General features: G+C 49.0%; 1 protein-coding gene across 6 annotated transcripts in view; it reads left to right on the top strand.

The window, feature by feature from the left end:
• DCAF6 (DDB1 and CUL4 associated factor 6) overlaps positions 1-26,371 on the top strand; it is a 2,172,363-nt gene extending 2,145,992 nt beyond the window's left edge. For all 6 annotated transcript variants that reach the window (XM_069636466.1, XM_069636467.1, XM_069636464.1 and 3 more), the window contains one exon: positions 25,942-26,371. In XM_069636466.1, coding sequence (XP_069492567.1) covers positions 25,942-26,006 — 65 coding nt within the window. In that variant the 3' untranslated portion in view covers positions 26,007-26,371. The remainder of the gene's footprint in view (positions 1-25,941) is intronic.
• Positions 26,372-27,656: the final 1,285 nt, after the last annotated feature.

The following is a 27,656-nucleotide window of genomic DNA, read 5'->3' as shown; positions in this document are numbered from 1 at the left end:
TTTTTTCATCAGTTCCCAAGGAGTTCTTGAGGCTAGATATTATTATCCAATACCCTGATCCCGGATAGGTCGGGGATTGAAATCCTGGCAAGGGTCCTTTCTGATCATTCCCCATTGAAAATGTCAATGGATTTGGGGTTGATAGATCGGCCCAATAGACTTTCCTGGCGATTTATTGACCATATTCTGGGAGATGTTGCTATTAGAATCCACATATCAGATTCTTTGCAAAATTACTTCACAGAGAACGACAGAGTAGACCTAGATCTCCAGACAGTATGGGACGCAGACAAAGTTCTTAGAGGGGTCAATAATCAGTCAAACGGCGGCTTATGGGAAGGTGAGGGCGGCCATTCAGGTTCTTTTTAGAAGAGGATTTCCGGACCAAGGAACTTGCGCATAAGCAGAAATGTTCTCGGAAATCCTTAGGAGACTTGCGGCTTGCGAGGAAGGTATTAGAAGCCAACCTGACAGAGAAAGAGGCCTGATCAATTCTATATAAAAAACAGCTCATTTATTCCAAGTGTAATACAGCTAATAAACTTTTGACTACAAAACTCCTCAAACTGTGCGTAATTATATCACGTCCCTGAGAGACCAGAATGGTCTCCGGACTACCGTGGATTCCGGGAAACTCAAAGTAGTGGAAAATTACTTTCTGGAATTGACAGACACTCGGGGGACCCAATCCAGAGAGAGAGAGTTTTATTACATTGGCTAATGTTTCCAAGGTCCCGGAAGATGCTTGAAAAGCTTTAGTAATTACAGATAACGGAACAGGAAGTGGCACAAGCGATCTGCTCACTTCCTAATGGGAAAGCCCTGGTCCCTGTTGGCTTTACAACTAGGTTTTATAAGGCTTTTCCCCCCGTATTGATACCCCACCTTAACAAGCAGTGTAATTCCTTTTTGAAGACCGGGAAGGTGTTGGATTCTATAGCGGAGTCCTCCTTGACTCTACTTCTGAAGACCGTGAGGAGTGCACACCATATCGCCTGATCGCACTACTCAATGTAGATGCAAACATTTTATCATAGCATCCGGATTAGGTGAGGTTCTTCCGCTTTTGATAGATCATGATAAAACAGGTTTTATCATGGAAAGAAGGGCGCATGATAACATCAGACGACTGGTAGACCTATGGCTCCGCAAGGACTTGAGAAATTTGTGATGCTCTCGTTAGTTCAGTTAATTTTACTGAAGAGGTATGGTTTCGACCCTAACATCATTAGATATATTATGGGCAACTTTCAAATCCACAATATAAAAGTGAGAGTGAACGGATTGTGGACCTCTCCAAATCCCCTAGAGAGGGAAACCAGACAGGGTTGCCCATTGTCACCACTGACTTTTGCCTTGGCAATGGAACCGTTGGCCCAAACGGATTCTCCTAAATCCTAGACTTCGGCAGATCACACAGAGCGGGACTACTCACAAAGTAGTACAATATGCTGATGACATCCTCTGCTTCCTTAGTGACCCACTTATGTCCTTGCCAGAGCTGTTAACCACACTCGGGGACTTCAGAGATGCTTCAGGTTTTCAGATCAACAACCAGAAATTCTTTGGGCTGAATATCTCTGCATCCCCCAGAATAATTTAGCCTTTGAAACAGGGGTTCTCATTTAAATGGGATGAGCAGGAAATACAATACTTGGGAGTTAAAATCACCTCAAAATACGACAGCCTGATGAAATCAAATATCCCGCTGTTATGGAAGGAGGCCAAAGAGCAGCTGACTCACTGAGATCTACAGGAGATTTCTTGGTTGGGACGAGTGCATGCAATCAAAATTACGTTACTTCCGAAACTATTTTATATATTCCAAGCTCTTCCGATCCAGATCCCAGCTAGAGATCTGTTGGAACTTCAAAAAGTGATAGGGAAATTTATATGGGCTCACAAACCCTAAGAATCCCTCAGACAGTTCTTATTAGATCAAAAGGGGATGAGCGTTCCCTCGATTTGCAGGTATTTTTTATTTTTTTTTATTTTATTTTTTTATAACTTTTCTTTATTGGCAAAAAAAGTAGTAGCTGGTACACTACAAGTTGCAACAACAACACACATTACATATTTCAAGCGTGAATGACAAAGGACAGGCCCAGCAGTAGGCCACACATGATCATGACTGGGGCTGGTAGCAATAACGGCATTATCGTGCAGTGTGATCCGTCCCCGGATTTGGAGACGGAGGAGATGATAGAAGCTCCAGATCCACCTTTCGGTTGAAATAGCTACAAAACCCTGTCCATATGTTTTTAGGTCGAGCAGTACTAGGCAACATGTTAATGTAGTCTTCTTCACAAGATTGTGTCCAGGTGAGGGCTTTCAGCCACATTTATAGGGAAGGGGGGGTATCTACGTTTCCAACATTGCAGGATACATTTCTTGGCCACAATCGCCACCACATTCAGAAACCTTGCCTCCCGTTTCGCCTCTGATCCCTCCCACAGCCCAAATAGAAGAGACAAAGGGTCAGGGCAGACAGAGAACCCCACAATCTCGGAGAGAGTCTCGAGCACCGCATCCCAGAACGGGGCCAGTGCCCCACAGGACCAGAACATGTGAGCATGGTCTGCATCATTAGATCTGCATCTTTGACAGGGATGGGTTTGGTCCCGGGCAAAGTTCCCAATCGCATAGGGTGTGTAGTACAGGCGATTAAGTAACTTGTATTGAACACATCTTACTCTGGAGTTAAGAGAAACCTTGCGTGTGTGCATGCACATTTTGGTCCACATATCATCCGTGATGTCTAATCCCAGATCGCGGCACCAAGCATCTCGAACAGTGTGTGTGGGGGGGGGGGGTTCAACAGCATGTGCCATCAACATTTTGTACAGGGAGGACACAATGCCCTTACTGCCGGCAGAATTGGCAATGTAGCAGACCTCGGGGGACTAAAGGGTTCGTCCGGATATGAAGGCCACATGTCGCCCTAAGTCGGAAGTATTGCAGCAGCTCCAACGAGGACTTGGAGTGCCCCGGTCTCCAGGTATCAGGGGTAATGAATTTCCCATCGGGGAACAGGTCGGAGAGTGATCTGTATCCCAGGTCCGACCAGTGCCGCATAAGGAGCCTATCCTGTGTGGGGGTGAGGCCGGGGAATGACCAAAGGGGAAGCTATTTGTAATACGGGGGGAGCCAGAACCGGGCATCAGGATCTGCCGCCACACCCTTATGGTGGAGGCCACTGGGTCAGCAGGGGCCTCAGAGCGATACGAGTGAAAAAGGATCAAGGACATGACATTTACCTCCTCGGTCGCAAGGATTTCGAGCTTGACATGCGGGGGGTTCCTGGTGGTGGTACCAATATGTAGCGTGCTGAGCCTGAGCGGCGATCCAATACTGGGCGAGATCCGGCGCATTGAAGCCGCCCTTCTCATAAGGTAGCGTCATATGTTGCCACTTTCTGCGCACGGCACCAGAGTGCCACAAGAATCGGGCAAATCCCGCGTGCAGGTCCGCAAAGTACTGTCTCCCGGGCCAAAGTGGGACGTTAGCAAATACGTATAGGAGCTTCGGGACTATAATCATTTTTATTAGGGAGAGTCTCCCTGAAAGTGAGAGGGGGAGGTTTTGCCATCTTTCCATCTTGGCATTGGCATATTGCGCGGCAGCCCCGTAGTTATCGGACAATAAGGAGGATTTTGAGAGGGACACCTGAACCCCCAGGTATTTGATGCCCTCAGGGGCCCATTTGAGAGGAAATTTGCATGCAGGTTGGGAAGTAGCGGGCGTGAGGGTAAAGATTTCTGACTTAGTGTTATTTATGATGAAGCCCGAGAATGTGCCAATTTTGATAATTTCGCGCATGATCGGGTCAAGGTGAATTGAGGGGTCTCTAATGTATAAAAGCACGTCGTCGGCATACAGTGATATAATTTCGGGGGTGTCCCGCAGGTGAATCCCTTTCGCGCCCGTGGTTGTTTCGCACACTATTCGCCATGGGCTCAATGGCCATCGCGAATAACAAGGGAGAAAACGGGCACCCCTGCCGTGTCCCTCTGTGGAGGGAGAAGGGAGCCGACAGATGGGAGTTAACCAGGACCCTGGCCAAGGGGTCAGTGTATAATAGTTTAATGCAGGACATCATGTACGGGCCGACCCCCATCTTCTCCAGCACCGCCCAAAGGTATTGCCACGAGACCATGTCGAACGCCTTTTGGGCATCAAGCGTCACAGCTACGGCGTTGGCTTGGGGGTCGATTCTAGAGATAACATTAAACAGTCGCTGAATATTTAATGCCGTGGAAAGGGCAGGGACAAAGCCGCTCTGGTCAGGATGAATCAGGTATTCCATGATGGGGAGGAACCTATTTGCTATAATTTTAGCAAAGATTTTAGTGTCAGTGTTGATGAGGGACAGGGGTCTATAGGAGCTACATTCATCCAGGGGTTTGCCCGGCTTGGGAAGCACCGTGATGACGGCCTCACGGAGGGACCGGGGGAGGGTAGAGAGGCGCAGCGACTCCTCCAAAACCTCGTGAAGACGTGGAGCAAGGAGGGCGACATGTTCCTGATAGAACTCGGCGGTTAGGCCATCTGGGCCGGGGACCTTACCCTTAGGGAGGGCCGAAATTACAGCAGTGATCTTGTCAAGGGTGAAGGGAGACTCTAGTTGTTCTTTGGTGGCTAGGGAAATAAGAGACATTGGGATGGGGTCTAGGAGGTCGTCCAGGTCCTGCGGGCAGTGCTTTGGCTGCCGGGCATAAAGGGCGGCATAGAAATCTGCAATGGTCCCGAGAATGGGGCGATCAGACCAATGCCTCATTCCATCTTTGTCGATGATACTATCAATCCGAGCCCTGCCTCCCTCGGCACGGGCAAGGTGAGCAAGGGTGCGGCCCGGTCTCTCTCCCTCACCATACTTCCGAGCCGCAATGGGTCGGGAAAGGTATTTTATCTCGCTAAGGGCAAAGGACTCGAATGCGTCCAGTTCAGTTCTAATCTGTGCAAGCGTGGGTGGAGAGGGGTAGTCACATACTCGCGCTCCAGCTCCTTGAGTCTGGACTCGGAACGACGCAGAGAGTTTCTAATGTCCTTCAGGACCCCCGCCTCCCTAGAGATACACATGCCCCTGATGAAAACCTTAAAGGCCTCCCACCTCACCCCATTGGTAGTGTCGTGATGTTTGTTGTTATCAAAAAACGAGGAGATATCTGCGAGGATGTCAGCCTTGAAGACAATATCGTGCAGTGCATCTGACTTAAACCGCCAGGTGGAGTGCTGGGGAAGGGCCGGGTGTAAGGCGATGTCCAGTGTGAGCGGGGAATGATCGGATAAAGTGCGTGGCAGGATCTGTGTGGTAAGCGTTTTGCCCATGAGCCCCGCGGGGAGGAGAAAAAGATCAATCCTGGAGTGGCTGTCATGGACAGAGGAATAAAATGAGAACTCTTTCGATGATGGGTGAAATACTCTCCAGGCGTCTACCAGCCCAGAAGTGGTCATGTGTGCATGGAGGCGACGAGCGGCTTTGGACAGTGTTCTGGGTGCAGCACCGGATCTGTCCAAGTCGGTGTCGAGGATGAGATTCATGTCCCCCCCCAGATAACAGGGACTCCAACATATCCCGAGAGAATGTCGAGGATGTGGTCAAAAAATTCGGGTGCATCAATGCATGGGGCATATGTGTTGACCAGGAGGCATTCTGTATTAGCAAGGAAACAGTGGAGGATCACGTATCTACCCTGTTCATCAATGTGGCTGGCGCGAAGAGAAAACTCCAAGGACTTGTGGACTAGGGTGAGGAACCCCCTGGACTGTGAGGAGAACGCTGTATAGTATTTGTTGGAGCCCCATGCAGATGCAAAGGAGGACGAGAGATGAGCAAGCGTGTGGGTCTCCTGCAAGAGAAGTATTTTGACCCCGTGCTTCTGGGCATAGGCTGTGACCCTGCGTGCCTTGGTGAAGTTGCTGAGCCCCCTGATATTCCAAGACATTAGACTAATGGCCATTCAGTAGCCCTTTAGGGGGGATCCCAGTAATGTGTGACAGAGTATGTTGAACAAGTGCTGGCCACTAATACGGCGGCCCGTTGCATCGTACCAAAAGCTACCAATTCTCTACCAGTTTTGCCATAGTAACCCCGAACTACTCCCACCCCCACCCTCACTGCCCCCCAAAACACAGCAATGCCCAAAAGCCCACCCAAAATTCCAAGGCACTTGTGCCAAACCCAACAGGGCAAGGCGAGGCCCCGCGCCCAACAGGGGCGCAAGCAATGAACATAACCAGCCCAACTCGGCATTGCAACTGCAGCGACGGGGTCGTTGCTGCCGTGGGCCCGATTGCGGCGGTTGAACAGAGGACTGCACAGAATATAGTGCAGCGGTAACCATAATAAGTTGTTGTGGGAGCACCATGGTAGAGTACAGTAAGCAGAAAGTATAGTAATAGAGGATCCCAGACAGGGTGCCGTGTCCAACAGATCACACACTAGTGACCCAATTTGCGTTTCATGAGACTTCACAGAAAGTTACAACAATCAATAAATGCACAAAAGAAAGAATAAAGGGAGTACAAGGAAACTGCAGTGGCAAGCGTGGCAATGACACCATAAATGATTCAGGTAATGAGTGCAGGGCAGGGCGACTCAACCCTCCTCCACCAGGTCGTCCGCCGGACCAGGGACAGGAGTATGAGATTCAATAAATTTCACCGCCTCCTCAGGGACCGTGAAAAAGTACAGTTTATTACGATGGGTGAGCTACAGCCTTGCGGGGAACAGCATAGCGTATTCCACTTTCCTTCTCTAAGCATTTTCTTTACACCATTAAATTGTCTGCACTCCATTTGGACATTGACCGAAAAGTCGGGGAAGATACGAATAGTTTCAGACTCAAATTTCAGTTCCCCTTTTTCGCTGGCTAGGCGTAGGATGTGGTCTCTATCTCGGAAGCTGAGGACCTTGGCTATAATTGGTCTAGGGAAGTCCCCCGGCTTGGGGTATGGGGCAAGTGAGCGATGGGCACGCTCAATGGTGAAGAACGGGGAGAGTTGGGGATCTCCCAGGAGGTCCTTCAGAAGGGTCTCAACAGCGAGTTCCATCTTGCCCTTGAGGGCTGCCTCCGGAACCCCCACAATGCGAATATTGTTCCTGCGGGATCTGGACTCTAAATCGTCGCACTTCGCTTTGACCTGTTTCATATCACGCACCAGGTCAGAGACCGTGCCCTGGAGCACATGTACTTCATCCTCCGTGGCCCCAATCCTGGTCTCGGCCTCGACCAGCCTAGCGCCATGTTGGTCCAGTTTGGTGCGTAGTGAGGCTACATTTGCGTTATGTCGCAATTGCAGGGCAGGTACTGCAGTAGGTTATCCCAGCAGGTATGCTCCAGGGCAGCAGGCCCACCCAGGGGGGCAGACAAGGCGTCCCAGGCGTCAGTATATCCTAGGAAGAAAAGCGACAGGCAGCGCTCGTCCCCGAGCCAGGTGAGTACAGGCAACCAGAGCCAGCAGTGAGGGACAGCCCAGTCTGGGGGCGCCTAGTGAGCTCCGGCAGCAGCAAGTCGTTGCACAGTGTGAGGAGAGGAGGGTGATGAGGCGCCCAGCGCTGCACCAGCGCAATGCAAATGGTCGGAGGTAAGCCGGCTAGGGGGGGCCTCAAGGCGCTGGTGCAGCAGTAGTGGGCAGCGCAATTCTGGGTCGCAGTTGAAGGGTTCTGGTAAATAATTGCATAGTCTAGGGAACCGCAGAGGCGGTCAGGCCGTGGATCAGGTGAAGAAAAATAGATGGAAGCCCACAGGAGAGGAGCAGCACAACCCCGGACCACCAGGGGGGCCACCAAGTCACATTAGGGTAGTTGCTTATGGGCCTGTAGGCCTGCGGCCACCCAACCGGCCAGGAACCCACTGCGTCTGCAAATATGGAGTGTATGGCCCGTAGTTCCTGGGGGGTACAGTAAACATGAGCCCCAGGCCCCCAAACCCTCACCTGCAGATGAGATGTCCCAGTCACCGCCTCCGCAGGGGTCCCAGCCGACACCAGCCACCAGGCGCCAGGGCGCGGAGTATGTGGGCGGGTGTGGGGTCAGCACTGTGGCCCCGGCCTGAAGGGGCAGGCGGGGTGCAGGGCGCAGCCGGAGGGGCCCCAGCGCTCCAGGGCAGGAGGACCAGCAACCAGCCCACGGGGGCACGAAATCCAGTGAAGAGATGCAGGGGCAGGGCACAGTCGGAAGGGCCATGTCTCTCCAGAGAGAGAAGGACCAGCAGGAAGCCCCTCCAGGGGCGCGGGATCCAGCGGAAAGATCGCCCGGAGAATTGGGCACAGAGACAGGGGGCGCTCCAGCAGCGTGGTGTGGCATGCAGGGATCCAGCAGTCCCGGGGGCCGCCGCGAGCCTCGAATCAGCACCCCTCCAGGGGGGGGGGGCGGAGAGGACGGGCCAGCAGCCGGCAGCGGCCCACCCGGCCGCAAGGAGAGCCGGAGCGTGGAGGAGGCGTCGGCCCGGAGACGTGCCAAGCACAGGCCGCGCCGCTGGCCAAGCAGAGCGGAGAGTGGGCCCAGCGCTCTGGGTAGCAGGGCACAGACGCAGACCCTCGGGCCGGCGGGACTCAGGGGGGCGACCCCCGCAGCAGTCGTTCGGAGCCGAGTAGGCCTTAGTTGTCGGGCGGCGGCTGCCTCCAGAGAAGAAGAGCTTCACACGGCCCCAAGGTTCCGATATCCTCCAAAACCTGGATCAGTATGCTGGGCAAGTGTTGTCAAACACGATACGCTCTGTCTCAGCTAAGGATGAAGGAGGATCCCGCTGATTCTGGCGGATTCTCAGCCATCGGGTCATGGAGCTAAGAAGCTAGGCAGCCATCTTGCCGGCTGCTCAACAGCGCCCCCCCGATTTGCAGGTATTTGTAAGCATCCCAAATAGCTCCAATGTTTGATTGGCCACAAACGGGAAGAAACACAAAATCAAAGGAGGTTGAACACTTACACTGTAATTTTCCACTGGCCCATCTCCTAGAAGAGGTGGCTGCACCCTACGGTAATGGCAGAACTTCAGGTGGGTTTTACAACAGGAATAAGACCCCTAGCTGCTCACCCAGAACCCAGAATTTATCACAAGATTGGACAAAAGGGCTTTTGTGATTTGGGAACCCCCTTACATTCAATGATTGCAAAGAGACATTTTTGCTTCCAGAGTCAGAACGCTTCCATTATGGGCAGATTATGCACTAAATCACTAAAAGAGGGCTGAAGCAAGCGGGCACCGGCGACCCCACAGGGTTGGAACTCACAATGGAGAAGTTGAGGAAAATATCTTATTACTGTAGACTTCTAGAAAAACCATCTGAAAGTGAGAAACTGCAGTATGTGGTTTGATGGGGTCAAGAATTGGGGGATGGACATTCCTAGGGAATCCTGGAAACATATTTAGATGAGAGCACACAAGAGCTCTAAATGCACCCTGATAAAGAATGGCGCTCTTAAATTGTGCTATCTCTGGTATATGACCTCCCCAGAGGTAACATATCTAGCCGGAAAATTCTGATCATTGCTGGCACAACTATGATCAACTGGGGGATATGGCCCATATGTGGTGGACCTGCCCAACATTTCATATCTATTGGAAAGAGATTTTGGGTAAAATTAAGGACATATCAGGACGATCAGTTCCTATGAATCTGTTAATTATAATCCTGGGAAATGTACCTGAAGACGATTCCTGTCCTATGGCAGGGTCTACAGCGGACTTAATTTCCCACTTACTTATGGTAGCAAGGTTAACCCGAGCTAAATACTTATTAGACCCTGGAGGGTCCAATAATTTCATATTGGTGGGTGAAGATATGGGAGATTGTGGCAATGGAAATAATTTCGGCAGTAATATCAGACACCATGGTTAAATACATTCTGCACTTGGGCATTTTTCTTGAGTATGTATGGGATAGGGTGCCAACGCTTCATAGACTTCAACTGGTAAAAAAACCTGTCCTTGGAATATGTTAAAATTAAGGGATAATGTGGGACATCGAAGACCTGATAATCAGAAGGTACATACACTTAGAGATGGGTTATGGGAATACATGGGATGCAGACTCTTTGAGAACAGAGTCAGATGACTCCAATATATACACATATATATATATATATATTGTTTTTTTTGGGGAAGGTGGGGATTTATTGTGGTTCAGTAAAAAAAAGGGAGGTTCGACTGGGAATGTTTACTTGCAATTGTTTGCTTACCGTTCACTTGCATTACTGTCGGAACTTCAATAAATGTTTGAAACAATAAATCTAGAAAGTTCATGCTGTTCCACCCTCACAGATGGCATTGTTGCACTTGGTGTATTTAGAGGGATGGCCAAACACACACAACCATTTGGTGACCACCCTCGGTTTGATGATTATTCGTATGAGTGGGTACTGTGTTCACTCACTGCCTCGATGGTGGGGTAATAGCAGACCCCATTTCCCACTCACTTTCTCTGGTGCTGTAACTCTGTACCTGCACTCTGTGAACTTTATGCTGGTTGAGGAAGAACCAACGTTTGACACCAGCATTCTTTGATGCTCCACTGATTAAGACAGCAAAACTCTGCATCTCCAACTAAACTAGAAGGAACTGACGGTTACGCTCACCTGATATCCCTGGGGGCGTCTGGAAGGCTCTGACATCTGGAACCCTGGATGCGTAGTTGCCCAGTGCCGAATAATGAATCTGCAATTACAGATAGGGAGGATTTGTGATAACTGTCTCTAATGGGTGAATCTCCCACCTCCCTTTGACCGATTCCCTTCCCACTGGGTTCTATTCTCACCTTAGTTATTTGTAGGGTGAGCTATCCGTCCTGCATTTCTTGTGCAGGGGCGCTTGACGTTTGTTGGCGAGCTGCCCGAGTTGCTTCACTGGTGCAATATGCCTTCCTTGGGCCCAGGCCTGCTGTGACCCCGAATCTGTTGGTAGGCAGGTAGGTTTGTTAATTGTAAGACTTTGTTCTGTTTATGGTGGGAATTCGTTAATGTCTTTATCTCCTTCTTTTTAGGTGCGAAGGTCTTGATGCTGGCGTGCCGGATGGAGAAGCACGTTTCTAGGTAAAAGAAAGCAAGAAGCGCAGCTCCTTTACTGTCTTTTAAAGCTAACCTGTCTTTTCTTCTTCTTCTCCTCACAGGCCGCTGTGGTGCTGCTAGTGGATGAGAGCGCAATGAAAAACAGGCTCCCGGAATCGGTTAAAGTAAGTACAGCGATGTGCGGTTGTTTAATATTGAAAACAAACCTCACTATGTCTCTTCTTCCTTCGCAGATGTTGCTGTGGTGCTCCGGATGGAAGCGCAGCGTTGTGTGATGGAATTCAGATAAGACTGATGGAATTCGATGTTTTGGAAGCACGCGCTTTCTAATATTGTTTTTTCCTTTTCTCGTTATTGCAGGTCGCGATGTTCGAGAAGCAGCTGTGGTAGCGTTTCGCCAGAAGTCCTTAAACTAGTACTCACAGGTGAGTGATGTTTCTTCTCTCGTTTTCCAGAGATTGCAGCCCGGTTGAGATGCTGAGTGCTGGATGGTGTTTTCTCAGGTAAGACAGAATAATCTTGTTCTTGCAGGACTACAGGAAGATGCTGAAGACCAGGAGCTGGACATGGTGAGTGTCACGCTGCTGGTTGCAGAATAACGCGAAGCGTGTTCTGCAGTCAGGGTGTGGTTTATATAGCCCAGGTAAAGTAGTACCAGGGAAAGTAGTTCCAGGCCTGCCACACCCAAAACACTAGACCGCATGGCTTGGTTCTTAGAACTAGGCTGTGTGGGTGCTTCCATGTTGGATTTAAAGGCCCATGTACCTAAATGGGACCTAGTTTGAACAGCCCTTCCTTCCTACATATGAGCCTGGTGCCAAAGGCGTCAGGACTGGCTCCAGGAGCCCTTTTGCAGTGGTTTTAAGGCCCTTGGGGTTCTGGTGGGAGACTGCTTGTGGCACAACTTGTGCCCCTCACAGTGGTCATGACACTGACTTTTCAGTTGCTTGCCCCCCTGGTCGGGTGGGAACAGGATCACAGCTCTTGATCAAACGCTTTGTCTTTCCGAAGCTCCCGACTGTGCCTACATCACCAGATCCAGAAGTGGGAACCCAAGGAGAGCCTCACGGTTTGGACCCAAGTTTCCTCATCCATGGACATCAGGCAAATGCCATGGTTCTATCTCCCCATCTTGGAACTTCAAGGATCATGGCCACCCTTTGTCTTGCAACCAGCGGTCCTGGGGTCTCCTTGCACTTGTGTCATAGCTGGAACCTAAGGTGGTCCCCAAACAACATGCATAGTGATCGCTTCTGGAAACCGCAAAGCCGCCTGCTGCAGAACTTCTTTTTAGACCCTGGTTTTTGCTGTCCCGACTGTCTGGTGCTGGTGGTAAATTCTTTCTTCACTGGAACGCTTATCTCTGAGTCACTAGTTCATCACCAATGGTGTTCAGTGGCCCACACTCAACCAGAAACCAAGAAATGTATCTTTTGGACATTTTCACACAAAGCAATTATTTCTCACCACAAACGTTTCAAATCCACACAATTGGCCCCTCTTGGCCTCGTTCAACCTTTATGGCACCCACTTGGCAAACGGCCCTCTCCCCACCCTCCAGACAACAAAAGCATTTCAAATGTTTCTACAGAGCAAACTCGCTCAGATATCAGAGGCAAATCGAATTTCTATACAGCAATCACACAGCTGATCTGCCTGATCGATTATTGCAGCTTTCGTTTCTGGCAGAGCAAAGTCAAATGGTGCAAGCAGAGAAAATGGAAACATCTTTTCACTCTGCTTACCTTCATGTAAAACACCTGTGGAGCCCAGCCACCCAACACACTCCATAATCCCTATGTGCCAGAGAGACACCAGAAGCCTAATGAGGGAGCACTCTTGTCTTAATGCAGGGGTTGGGTGAGACCCCAATCTTAAGGGGGTGGAGCCCATGGTGGAAGGCGAAACAATCATGTGGTATTGGTGGTGAGGAGTGTGAGAGGTCAGTAATGCGAGACAAACAACTGCTTGTAGATTTTTCCAATAATTGAAAATAAAGCCTTGCTTGCCCTACTCTACCAAGGAGGTCCCTGCCTAGTCTAGAAGCTAAGGGAACAATTTCTAGCATGGTTAAACTGGCCCTCACACTAAACATCAAACATACACAGAAATTATAGATCAACACCACAAATAAACAATAACTAAATATTTAAATTACCTTTTCTCATCCTGGATAAGATCCCCTAAATCGCCTAAGATTCTAGGTTGACTCAAAGTGTTCTTCAAAGGATAAGACAAGTCGTGAATCAGTTCTTAAAAGTTCCAACTTAAACAAAAAGTACATCAAACAAAAATCCACTAGTAGTAAATAGTTCGTGCTTGGGTGAAACAATCTCTTTACAACTTCCAGCAAAGAAATAGCACCAGTGGTAATCCTCGTTATGGTAAATTGTCTCTCCTTCCAACCGACTTACAACAGTTCAAAAGAAGGTGTAATATTTCCCCAAAGTCAATAGTACACAATTCTTTGAGACTGTCATTTCCGCTTTAGTTACAACTGTATATTGGTATATTTGTCAGGATGCTTTCTCTGGGCTGCTGCTTCCCTTTCAACAACCATTCTTCTCCTGTTGGCACCATGAGAACAGTGACCTTTTATTCCACAGTATGGTTCTACTTCATACTACTTCAATGTGAAATTTACTCATACCACCACAGGTTGCTACTACCGCTCAGTACTTGAATTACTGGACAGACCTCAACAGGATACACTTCAACCTCTTCAGGTAGGATAGGATTCCTTTTGACGACTTTCTCAAAAGGGGCAGCCTCTTTGCCTCTCCCATCTTTCGAACCCCGACAATTCAGTACCTTCAACTGCTAGGCAGACTTCGATAAGATATCTTCAGCCTCTGCAGGTAGGCAATGCACTCTTCCTTTTGATGACTTTCTCAAAAGGGGAAGCCTTTTTGCCTCTCCTGTCTTCTGCCACTTTACTTCAGAATATTCTTCACCAGCAAATAGTTTCCGTTGCACAGCTTTGTTCACACCTTTTTGCCAGTCATCAGCCCAAACAATTACCCAAAAGCATGGGGACCCACACCCTTCTTCAGCACAGGTATCTTCCTCTTTCTCCTGAGACCCTCGGCTTGCCTTCTCTTTCTGGCCTTGGTCTCCTGCATGCTCACGGCTCTGCAATCACAGCAATATGGTTCACATGGGGAAAGCTCAGCCTCACAAACGTCTTCCTCTGCCATTCTGGTTTTGGGAGAACAGGACTCTCTCAGAACTTGCAGGTGAAATCTGCTGTCTCCACATTCCGGTGTCCCTTCTGTATTCCCACTTCCTCATTATTACCAAGCCTTGTGCTTCTCCTCTACTGCTACCACTACTGCCAGCCTTCCAGCTGTCGTTCCAGCTGCTTCTGCTTTTCTGTGTGGGCCTTTTTTGCCTCACAGGTTTTGTTAGGCTTCAGGTGTGGGTTATTCGCCCCAATTGCCTGACCACTGCAATGGCAACTAGGCTTCATTGCCTGACTGCTACATCTGCATGCCTCTTTAGTCCTCTTCCTCGTCTCAGTTCCTCTAGGATTCTGGGACTAGTTTGCTCCAACAAAATTCGTTTTTTCTACTTGTAAATTATTTATAAAGGTAGATTCTGTTCTCTTTTTGCTTTTAGTAGAGAGGCTGGGAGATTTAGCTTTTACAGAGCAAGATGGTATAGAAAAGACAGCATTTCCACAATCCTTTGTATTGTACGCTTGGGATTGAGGAGGGTATTTAGTTCTAGATACCAAAAGGAGTCTTTCTTTTTTTATAGTTTGCTCAGATTTTACAACCCTAGGGTTTACAACCTTAGATCTAATATGAGGTTGAGAGACATTAAAATGGTACAGTGGTAAGAATCTTCCTGTCAGTGGAAAAATACCATGTCTCATCCCACAGAATCTCCTCACTACCCTGGTCCCTATCTCCTCCCAGGTGATCCTCCCACAGTACACCACCCACAAGATTGGGTCCAGGAAGCGTCTGCCTTCCCCTGCCCACCTGGGAGGAGACATTAGGCACGGTTTCAGTGAGGGATCCATAGGATTCTTCACAGGAGCTAAAGGATAAGAGCAGGAGTAGAGTAGTGGTGAAGGAGTCAGGTTGCTAAGGCAAGATAGAGTCCCTCTTACAGCTCGCCTCAGTGAAACCCCAAACCTATTGTGTCCATAGGGAAGTTGAAGAGAACCAAGGAGAAGAGATCCGGAAAACACCAGGAATTGAAGGGTGGATGACCCCCTTAAATACCAGTAATGCGAACCAACAAGAATTCACCCTCAGAAGACCAGAGTGAGAAGAGTGTGGAAACCCCTTAAACCTGAGCATGGGGAGATACACTGAGAAAAAGGGGGGAATGAAGGCTGCAGTTATACCTTAAAGCCCAAACGTGTACCTGTCTGTGATTCGACACAGAGGGACCACAGCATTTCAGAAGACATCTGTATTTTCCTTTGAGTTACGTTACAGTCCCCATATGTTTTGGTCAATGTGCAGTATTTTCCAGAATAAATGACAGCACTGCATTTCCATCTTGGCCTGGTCATGGATAACTGTCCATCAAAACTGGGCCTGCCACAGGCCACCTTTATCCTAGTTACAGGAGGTCTTGTATTGACTTTCACAACAGACTTTCTGGATGCCACTTCTGACGCCATCTGTCATATTGCCAAGTGAGGTCCACAAAAGAGTCTCTGCCCAAGTCTTATGGGGAAACGTATTTAATTAAACATAAAATAAGTCCTCCTCTGCAGTTCAAGCAAAGCCAAAGCACTCGTACAGTCTTTCTTCCACAGTTGTTTTAGTTCAAAGGTCTCCTTCAAAGGTTCAGTGTTTTGGGGTAGCTACCCAAGACTCAAAGGCACTTCAGCCCTTGTTCCTGAAAGTACTGTTCTCCTGTTTGAGTTGGGATTCTAATATCTACAGCCCCACTTGCAGGTTCTGTGAACATTAATGTTCACAGAATTGGCTCGAATGCCTCCACAATTCTCCAATATCGCAAATCTCTCAAAACATGGTTTTTCCAACACCTGATCATGGTCTAATCCCAATGCATACACATACCGAAGCACAGACCTCAACTCACAGTACTGCGCTACTGTCAAAAGATGCCAGCCCAAATGCTGCTACCCACACTCAGTATAGTGCTCTGCTTATCTCGTGCTAAATCCATGAGCCATAGAAACATTTGAAGTTTTTCTTCAAATAGTAGAGAGCACCCAGGCCTCACAGAACAAGTTTCCACTGAGACACTCTTGATGGTCTCATCGCCTGCCTTCTCTACGGCCTGAAGGTCTACCCTCCTCAGCTCCTCTCTGAATGTTTTCTGATCCTAGCCCTCTACAAAACCGCCCCACCTGCCTTTAGCTCCTCCCATTGTGGCCTTTAACACTTCAGATCCAGTGCCTTGGGCAGTGCATACCTGCTCAGTCCTTCTTTCTTCTAACTAGATCTGCCCTCACTCACCTTGGATTATTTTCCTATATCCCAGCCTCCTTCTTCTAATTCTCCTCCTGCCACCTCATTTTACTGTTCTCCAGCATGGGGTCTGGCATGGATTCTCATGCTCATGAATATTCCCCGTCGTCAGGCTGGGAACCCTCGGTAAAGAAAAAAGCAGTATCCTTTTCGTTTCTGATCTGTCTTTCTTAGTAACCAATCACTGATCTCTGGGTCATACTGCCCCCAGCCAATGACTGCCCTCTCCCTAAGCCCCGCCTCTGGCAGCCATCCTCAGATCTTTACCGCACGCTCAAGTGTTGGGAGTCCTCGTGTTTAGCTCTCGAGTTTTTTTACTGTGTTTTCACGTTTTTCAGGAGATTTTCACATTTTTTCGATTTAATCGAGCCTCAAGCTCCACCGTTTCTACTTCCGATAACGGGGACCCTTTTCGGAATTCATCTACGCCCCTCAAGGGTGAAGTTTTCATCGAGTTTATACTTCTTGGAGGATTCCGGAAGATCTGCGACCTACCTCAACGGACGTGGCCCAGGACAAGGGAAGCTCGACGCCCGGATCCAAGCTGTTCAGGTGCTGCCCTGGATGCGGATTACAGAACGTATTCAAGGAGGACGAGCATTCGCAATGTCTCTACTGCCTTCATGAGGACAAGACGCAGGTGGAGAAAGACTGTGCGTTCTGCATGAATCTTTCGGAACGGACCAAACAAGACCGTCGTTCCCGCCTCGCCGCCTGGCTGGAGAAGGGCACAGCAGGTGAGAAGGCGAAGAAGTTTGAGCGGGCTTCTAAGTCCTGTGAGGGCGTCCCGGCGACGGGGGCCCAACAGAAGGCCAAGCACAGCGAGTCCGCGGGCACCGGGAGCTCTGAAAGGTCGGGCTCTTTGGTTGCCAAGCAGGGCGCAACTTCCCCGGCACGTTCGACCACGAGCCAGTGCTCTGGTTCGGGGAAGAGGATGTCCGAGAACCCGGGTAGGCTGCTGGAGCGGACCCGGTCGATCTCGAAGGGGGAGCGAGGTGCTGACCCTCCCCCCAAGGCGAAGGCCCAGGACGCACCTAAGGTGGTGAGGGCTTTGATCCACCCGGCAAAGGCCTCTACCGAAGTGGTCGCTGCGACCCTGGCGATGCCGGCTGAGACTACGCCTGTGGAAACGCCCTCCGGGCCTAGAGTATCCCTACCACCGCAGAGGGATTCCTCTTTCCAGCCCATCGCTAAGACCCCTGTGAAGCCCCCTGAGGAGGAACTGGTGGAAACCGAGAAGGACCTCAACGAAAGGTCCATAGGCCTCAACGAGAGGTCCTTAGGCCTCAACGAGAGGTTCATATACCTCAACGAGAGGTTCGAGAAGGTTCGATCGCAGGGGGTGGTCCCTGCTGACGTGATCGAAGATATCGACGATGAACAGGGCCCAGTGGAGCGGCCATCCCGTCTGTCGCAGCCATTGCCCGAGCCCCAGGATAGCTCGGCAGCCATTTTGTTGGCAATCCAATCCTTATGCACCGAGATAAGGACGAGATTACCACGCACCCTGACCGAGGATCCAGAACCAGGCCCATCGGGAAGCCCTCCGAACAAGCAGAGGAGAGTCCACCCCACTCCGCCCTTCGTGCCTACGAGACCGGTGGACCCCTCATCCCCCTCGCCGGACCCTAGAGAGGATACGGCGACGGATACAGCGACGGGGACGGACGATGACGGTGGCGATGACACAGCAGACATTCCGTCTTCACCTCCCCCGCGGGCGTCTCCAGCCGACGAAATTGGCTCTTTCCACGCCATGATAACCAGGGCATCCGAGCTCTTCCAGCTCTGCCCTGAAGAACAGAAAAAGGAGGGGTTTCTGTACCAACGACAAGAGGCCAAGAGGAAGACAGTCCTCACGGTGCCTTTACTCGATGACATCTGGGACGAGGGGCTTGCTGTCCTCAAGAACCCTTCCACGACACCAGCCAGGAGGGACAGGTACGAGAAGTACTGAGTCCCCGATGCCGCCCCCTTGTGCCTCAGGGCCCAGCCCACGCCGGACTCTGTCGTCTCGGCAGCGGCTAAGAAGAAGGCAGTGGGTGCGGCAGATTCAACTTCCACTTCCCCGCCGGACAGCGAAGGCTAGAAGTTGGACTCTATGGGACGACGCGTCATCTCGTCTGTGGCGACGACGATTAAGGCGGCCAATGCCTTAGCGATCGTGGCCCGCTATGACAGGGAGCTCTGGTTCAAGATAGCTCCCCTGCTAGACTTCCTGCCTGATGACAAAAGGGCAGAGGCCCTAGAGATTCTGCAGGAAGGCGAGGCGGCGTCGGATCATGTCATAACGGTGGCAACGGACATTGCCGATACCGGATTTCGCCAACTGGGCACGGAGTTTGCCTCCGACGTCGAGGATGGCTCAAGGCGACCGACTTTAGCTAGGACGTCCAGACCAGGGTGTTGGACATGCCGTTCGACGGCAACAACCTTTTTGGTAAGGCGGTTGATGAGTCCCTACAGGCCATCAAGACCGACTCGGAGACGGCCCGGGCCCTGGGGGTGCTTCAACAGCGACGGCCCTTCCGGAGCTCCGGAGGCAGACAGGGTGCCTCCAAAGGATCCAGCAGTGGCTCTTCCACTTACCGCCAGGTGGCCCGCTCCTCTTGGCAGGAGGCCTACAGAGGTTGCGGCAAGCAAGGGGGTTCCCGCCGCCGTCGCCAAGGAGGCCAAGGCGGCAAGGCCGCCTCCAAGCAAGACTGACCCGGTCAGGTTGTCGGGCCCCCACTGAAGCATCCCGGTGGGAGGCCGGCTGACGAAGTTTGTCAGTGTGTGGGAGTCCATCTCCACCGACCGTTGGGTGTTGGACACCCTGGCCAACGGGCACTCGCTGGAATTCCAAAAGAAGTGCCCTCGCATTCCTCCCGTGGCCAGGACGGAGAATCACATCCCTCAACTACTGCTGGAGGTAAAGGCGATGCTCAAGAAAGGTGCCATCGAGCTCGTCCCCAGAGGGCTCTGGAGTATACTCAAGGTACTTCCTCGTCAAGAAGAAGACAGGCGGTTGGCGCCCCATCCTGGACCTGCGTCGCTTAAACAAGTACATCAAGGCGCCGAAATTCAGGATGGTCACCCTCCAGCACGTGCTGGGACAGCTGGAGGAAGGCGACTTCCTATTGTCTTTCGACCTGGAGGATGCTAACTTCCACATCCCTATTCTAAAAAGGCACAGGAAGTTCCTCAGGTTCGTGGTTCAGGGACACCACTACCAATTCAGGGCCCTACTGTTCAGATTAAAGTCGGCACCCAGGGTTTTCACCAAGTGCCTGGCACCAGTGGCGGCGCGGCTGCGTCTGCAGAGGATCCACATTTACCCCTACCTGGACGACTGGCTAATCCGGGCAAGGACAAGGGAACTCGCCGTCGAACACACGGCGAGGACCGTCCGATTAATCACAGAGCTGGGGTTCACCATCAACTACCCCAAATCCCACCTGGTTCCATCGCAGATAGCACTGTTTCTGGGAGCGATACTGTGGGGCAATTGGCCTCCCCCTCAGAGGAGAGGACCAAGACCATCATGGGCAAGGTGCAGCACCTGCTAGCCACGGACGTGGCCAGGGTGAGGTCCATCAAGTCCCTCCTCGGGATGATATCCTCATGCATCTATCTGGGACCCCTTTGCAGACTTTGGATGTGTCCGCTACAGGAGTTCCTGGATGCCCGCTGGCTTCAGGCGAGGGGTTGTTTCGAGGACAGGATCCCTCTCGACGAGGAGTTTTATCGGGCGATCTTATGGTGGGGCATCCGTGCTCACCCTATGACAGGCACGGAATTTCAAATCCCAGCGTTTCAGGAGACGGTGACGACGGACGCCTCTCTGGAGGGTTGGGGGGCCCACACCGGAGACCTCCACGCAAGAGGCCTTTGGCTCCCGGAGGAGAGGTCTCTCCACATCAACATTCTAGAGCTCCGAGCAGTGTTCTGGGCTCTCAAGTCGTTCCTTCCGTCCCTCAAGGGCAAAGTGGTCAGGATCTTCACCGACAACACCACCACGATGTTTTATATACGGAAGCAAGGAGGCACCAGATCCCCAGCCCTATCCAAGGAGGCCCAGGATCTGTGGCACTGGGCCGTCGCCCAGGGGATGTTTCTGGTTCCCTTCCACCTGGCAGGAATAAAAAACACCATCGCGGACTCACTCAGCAGGGAGCTGCGCTCGTGCCATGAGTGGGATTTGTGCCAGGACCAAGTGGATTGACTCTTCCAACGATGGGGCAAACCCCAGATTGACCTGTTCGCGACGGCAACAAACTCCAAGTGCCAGAGGTTCGCCAGCAGGTTCCCACAGCCGAGGAGCATGGGCAATGCTTTCTTGTTCCCTTGGGACGGCCTGTTTCGATACACGTTCCCTCCGTTGCTGTTGCTGCTCCGTCTCATCAACCAGCTCAAGAAGTCCAGGTGCAGGATGATCCTCGTCGCACAGTGTGGCTGAGGCAGACCAGTAAAGCTGCCGGCGGACGCGGATCTTCTCTCCAGGGAAGGAGGCGCCATTCTCCACCATGACCCACAGTCGCTGAACTTGCAGGCCTGGCTCCTGCAGCACTAGAGTTTGGAGGGTACGATATCCTGGCTGATTGCAGAGAGGTTCTTGCAAAGGCCAGGGCGTTCTCGATTGTCAAGTGTTATGGTCATAAGTGGAAGAGGTTCTCTGTCTGGTGACGTGCACAGAAGATTAACCCTCTGCGGATTACGGCCCCTCAAGTGTTGTCGTACCTACTGTCGCTGGCCAAAGCTGGACTGGCTCACGCCTCCATAAAAATACATCTGGCTCCCATCTCCCGATATACCAGGACTACGGGACTGGCGTCCTTGTGGTCTCATCGCCTGGTAAAGGAATTTATGAAGGGACTATTCCGATCATTCCCGCCGGTGAAGGCCCCTGCCCCGGTGTGGGAGCTTAATGTGGTGCTGACCAGGCTCATAGGAGCCCGATTCGAGCCTATGCATTCGGCGCCTTTGAAGTTCCTGTCATGGAAGACAGCGTTCCTCGTGGCCATCACCTCTGCACGACGAGTGGGAGAGATTCAGGCCCCATCTTGCAAGCCTCCATACTTGACTTTTCATGACACGAGGGTAGTGCTGAGGACGCACCCCTCCTTCATGCCCAAGGTACCGTCGGACTTCCACCTCAACGAGCCCTTGGTGTTACCAGTTTTCTTCCCGTCGCCTTCGATGCCGGCCGAGAGGACTTTGCACTCGCTGGATGTAGCTAGAGCGCTGAAGTTCTACGTGGACCGCACAAAGAGTTTTCGGAAGACGTCGCAATTTGGGTCTGTGAATCAAGGGAAGGCTCTCTCGAAGACTTCCATTTCCAGATGGCTCTCCGGCTGCATCATGCACTGTCACCGGTTGGCAAACCGACCGCTACCTGGCCGTCCGAGAGCCCATTCGACCAGAGTGATCGCTGCTACCACGGTGTTCCTGTCTGGTGTGCCCCTGCTGGACATCGGCAGGGCTGCTACGTGGAGGTCGACGCACACCTTCACAAGATTCTACTGCGTCGATCGGGACTCCAGGGAGGAGTCCAGGGTCGGCCAAGCAGTGCTGCGCAACCTGTTCGCTTAAGGTGAGCCTGGTGAGGCGGTAAGAGATGCTTCATGTTGAGTTGTTGTATTGCTTAATGTTGAGCATGTTGCCACCTCCCGTGGTTGTGCATGTGTATACTGCTATGTATTCTTTTATTCATGAGCATGTGAATCCATGCCAGATCCCATGCTGGTGAAGGAACAAGTTACTTACCTGTAACTGTTGTTCTCCAGCATGGGTCTGGCATGGATTCACATGCGAACCCTCCCACCTACCCCTCTGCGGCTCTTCACTTGTTCATACTGCCACTTGGCGTGCTACCAAATCTGAGGATGGCTGCCAGAGGCGGGGCTTAGGGAGAGGGCAGTCATTGGCTGGGGGCAGTATGACCCAGAGATCAGTGATTGGTTACTATTAAGAAAGCCAGTTCAGAAACGAAACCGATACTGATTTTTTCTTTACCGAGGATTCCCAGCCTGACGACGGGGAATATTCATGAGCATGTGAATCCATGCCAGACCCATGCTGGAGAACAACAGCTACAGGTAATTAACTTGTTCCTTCTCCTGCCATGACCTGATGTTCTCCAGCCACCTCCTCATGTTACTGCTAACCCAATCTCTTTTCTCTCTCTCTTCTCCCCCCACTCCTCTCTCCAACCTTCTTTCCCCACTTATCCCTTCAAACTGGGCCCATTATCCACTAGCCACGGGAGATCATCTAACAAGATATCACCAAAGGCCTATACATAGTCCGGTGTGTAACTCTCAGTACATCCTTGATGCCGTTTGAAAATCTTCCATTTGTTTTTTTAAATTTAGTCGGGTCCTAGCACCCCCTGTTTAGCTAACTGACACCCACTATTCTCATCCTTGTACTTTTTGCTCTTGCACCCTATTGAATCTTTCTCTTCGCTGTCGTTTTCCCCCCTCACCACCACGGAGACTCCAATGTGTGCTCCTTTTCTTTCCTTGCTCCTCTTCGCAGGAACTCCTCTCTCCATGAAAGCAAAATAACACAACTGTCCCTACATTCAGTTCTGCTCTCAAACAACGTATTCTATACAAATACGGGACCGTGACTTCACCAGGCACATCACTACTCCCCTGTGTGCTTATTCCCATGTTGTACATTTTGTATATTGAAGTAGTTGAACTGTGTATTTTTATATGGTCTTTTTTAAAATCTGCTGTTTTTTTCACTCGCAAAATTGACTCTGTTACGTTTGCACTGCATTGGCTTTACTCAGGGAATCAGCCAGTGGAAAGCTAGAGGAAATTCAACTTGTCCCCATTTCCAAGCGTGGGGAATGGAAGATTTGCTGCCAGCTTTCTGCTGGCTGATTCCTGGTGTAAAGCCAGATTTTAAATCCGCCAGACTCCAAATCAGGCACATGACTAGCTGTATGTATCCTATCTTGTAAGTCTGTGCTGTACACAGTCCATGTTCTAACTTGAAACTTCCCATCCAGTACCTAAATCACTACTGTATTCACCTTGCTTCCTGCGCACCCGGCAAAGGGACTGCTCAGGTCTAATCACTCTCCTTCTATAAATACAATATGCCTACAATACTATTAATATGTGTAGAAAGCAAGCCTTAGTTATTACCTCAAGCAGCCCAACTTCACTGCCTTGTGTACCACACCTTATTCTTGTAGGGTAACATCATTTAATTGCACCAATAACTTAAAGCAGCCATGGCAATTTAAGGTAGAAAAATATAGGAAAAACGAGGAGGGGACGGAGTGGGATATGGGCTCTGATCCCTCAGCCAATCTGTCTTTTAAAAATGCTGAATTAAATTTTCCATCAGTGAAAATTAAAAGCATCTATATATTCAGGAAGCATTTTTGGCTGCATTGAGCTTAGCCTTGTGAGCAGATATTTGTTGATCTGGGAGTGCAGTTGTGCAGTGGTCTCCTGGCCACTACATGAAACGGGCACAAAGTTGTTGTTCTGTGATAGCAGACGTTGGGACTGGGCAGTGGTGTTGACCAATGGGCAAAGTGTAAGGGAAAGTGGCACACTAAAGACCAAGCTGATTACTGAGACTACCATGCCAAGTAAGGGAAACTCTAATTGCACCTGAATACCTGCACTGACCCTGTGCCAGTGGACTCCAAAGCTGGTATGTGCATGTGCCTGTCTCCGACCCAGCTTTCTCGTTGTTTCCTTGTTAGTGGCACATTTGAGTACCGTCTTATGTGGGCATCACTGTGCTGGTGGCTGATTTGACCACTACGGTTGCACATGTACATGGGACCTGCGCTGTGGGAAGCCTCTGGTGAGCCAGGTGTGCATTGTGATTGACCACTTCGGTTGCACATGTTCGTGGGACCTATGCTGTGGGAAGCCTCTGGTGAGCCAGGTGTGCATTGTGATCACAAAAAGAACCAATAATTGGCAAAGTCAATAGGTCTGGCTTTATAAATGTAGAGGATATGCTCTCTAGCTTGGAGGTTAGACCCTAGGAAAACATAATGCGTTAAAGATTCAGAAGAGGACACAAGGTTGTACAGAATCATCACAGTACAGTACACAGAGACCCTGTAATCAGTTTGAAGGATTCAATACATGCAGAATTGTACAGATTCATGACCGATGGAAATAAGGGTCTAGAAGACTAAATAGATGTGCTAATGCAGAACTAGAGTAAGAGGAGGCCATTTGAGGGCAATCTTAGAGGGCAGATTAAGGACGTTTGAATAGGGGATATCCATGTTGGAGGATGACAACAATGAGAACCAATGAAAATGGCTATCCTGCATAAAAGCAATCATCCAACAAATGTAAGATTCCTTTTGGCACAGTGACCTATGAATGATTGATCTGCTATCTATCATAAGATATTCCATATGGAATTATTCTTGGAAATCTTTCTTCGGTGGCTCGTGCTAGGAATGCCAAATCTGTCATTCATCACAATAGACGTTGCACACCTGATAAAGGGACAGAGACCTCCACACCATGGCTCTGTGCTAAGACCCATTTTGTTTAATGTTATGTGCATTCAGGACAGAAATCAGCTGCTATTTTTGATGAGGGAAATGGAGAAATAATGTAGTATGACAGCCTATTATTATATATCGGTTTTGCTACTATACCAGGACAACCTTGGGTTTGACAAAGTAAAGACCACTCTAACAAAGAAAAGAATTTGCTATGTAAGTAGATGGACCCAGACTGAAGGTTGATCGATTTTATGATCCTGTGCAGAGAATATTCGAAACCTGGGTCCGGATTACATAAATCATGATGGGTGTTGTTGAAAAATAAGATTGTGGCGTTGCATGCCACTGTAATTTTGCTGTAATGGAGCTAAACTGCACATATGAATACAGCAGCAGATGGTGGCAAAGTGCATCAAGTGTTATGTCCACTTTTTAATGTGTTTTTTCTTGTATTCTTTTAATGTGGTGTTTATGTGGCCTCTTATCAACTACACATGGAAACCAAAAAAGGGTACTTGTTTGTCTCACCCTTGGAAGACTCAGAGCTTTAGTTGGTCCTCCTATCGTAGATTGAGAACAGAACGTATATGAATTCTTATCCTCAGCTCCCACCACCCATGTTATGGTATGGTGAATGTGGAAAGGAGTGAATGCCACTTGGAACACACTAGTTATTGGGACAAATAACTTCTGTATACTTAAGTCCTGAGCTTGATGTTCCATATCATATATTAGTGGTACTTTTCAGAAACCAGTTGGCATTGTTATACGACACATACTGTCAGAACAGCCTACAATTGTTATATTGTAGTCTGGCTTCTACTCTGATGGTGTGGAATTGTCAAATATTGGAAGCTTGCTGGAAGATCATGCTTAGGGTTGATACAATACAGGTAAGTAATTTATCTTTTCCAGAATTTAGTAACATGATTATTATTGATGAAGTGATTTGCAGCGTCTAATTTAACAAAAATCGGTGTTATTTACAGATCGTTTGGAGGGCGACCGGTTAGAAGGATCTGAACAGGAACCTGAGAATGAAGATGAGGAGTAGCCAGTTCCAATTTACTAAGGCACTTGGACATAATACAATTTGTAAAACACATCTATTATATTTTTCCTTACAAAACTTGAGTGCAATTTTAAGATTTTGCTTTTGGATAACATTGTGTATGATTTTGAGTTGTGTGTGCATGACTCTGCAAGTGTGTGCAAGAACAAGAAAACTGTTTTTAGACCTTTTGCCTAGTATGAGGCATGCAAGAAAATTCAAAGTGCAATATTTTTCTGAATTTACAAAGTATGAGTTTAGATCAAGTATTTAACAGTTTATCAATGAATTAAGAAACATTGGTTCAACGGAATTTGTAATTCTGCTACCTGCATGTTTTTGATGTACAATAAAATATTTGATCTTTACATTTGGTGTACTTTCTTTGCTGATATTACTTAACAGGTTATGTCAAAACGTTATTGAAAGATTAATCCACAAAAAGTAACTAATCAGTAGAGTAGATTTCTGTGAAATATATTTGGAATCTTATTATATTTGGAATCTAACGCTTGTGTACTCTGAGATCCAGAACCTGTTAGCACACTTATGCTAACATCTGAAAAGATACTGAACACTGAATTATATATACTCCTGTACATGCTTGCTATCAGATTTTCTTTTCTAGGTTACGTCAGGTATATTGTTTTCTTTTCAAAGGCAAATGTTCATGTTTTATATAGAAATATTTGACCAATGTATATGATATGCATACTACTCAGTATCGTGGTGCAATCTGTGGGCACATAACCTTACTCTCTAGTACATCTTTTCCCTCCTGAGACTTTGCGCAGCAACTATGAGCACTCTTTCATTCTTTCAATATCCCCGGCAATTCAATTCAGTATGCAGACTGCCTTTCTGTATGGTACTGCTTGTTCCCTTCTAGTGGTCCCTCCCCATTTTCAACTCAGTTATGTTTTGTTCTGCTGTTGTTTAATATGATGTATCCAAAAACATTCAGCCTTCCTGTAGACAATACTTAGTACTTTTGTGGTGCAGCACATTTAAACAAACATTTCAAGCATTTCATAGTAAATCATTATGACAATTTTATACACACCAATGCAATATAAACCTCTTTATTACAACCAAAATGTAATTATGTATGCTGTTAGCACTGGATAAAGCACAACATGAACTAAAAATCCGGCATGGGAATTAAAAATGAAATTGCATATTCATCCACGAGAAACCATCATATAACTTCTTTGAAATATAGAAAAGTAGCAAACATTGACAAATGCAATAGCTTGGGCTGAAGTATAGACATTTCATTTGCAGTAAGCACAGCAATTCCAGGTCTGTGTGCTCATTCAACCCTTCAGTGTCAGCTTCCACAATGCACCAGTAGGACAAATGCGCTAGACGTCATAATGTTCTGTTATCACAGAAGTGCCAGATCCAATTGCTTCCAAATAGCACTGCAGTGGCATATCCCTTATGCCCATTTTGCATATTTCAAACATTGAACAATACTTATGCATTGAATTCTAAAGAGCAAGTATAGACATACTTCCCACAAGTGCATTGAAAGTGTCTGAATACAAAACATGTGAACACTCATTTGAGAGTTCTACAGCCCACATGCAGACAAAAACATGAATTATTATATTAAGTCAGGGTGACACCATGAAACAGTATATTTTATCA

The sequence above is a fragment of the Ambystoma mexicanum genome, chromosome 7p (assembly GCF_040938575.1).
Source record: "Ambystoma mexicanum isolate Mex_15411 chromosome 7p, UKY_AmexF1_1, whole genome shotgun sequence".
Classification (NCBI taxonomy): Eukaryota; Metazoa; Chordata; class Amphibia; order Caudata; family Ambystomatidae; genus Ambystoma; species Ambystoma mexicanum.
The sequence above is the reverse complement of the archived record's forward strand: the minus strand, read 5'-3'. Positions and strand labels throughout refer to the sequence as shown.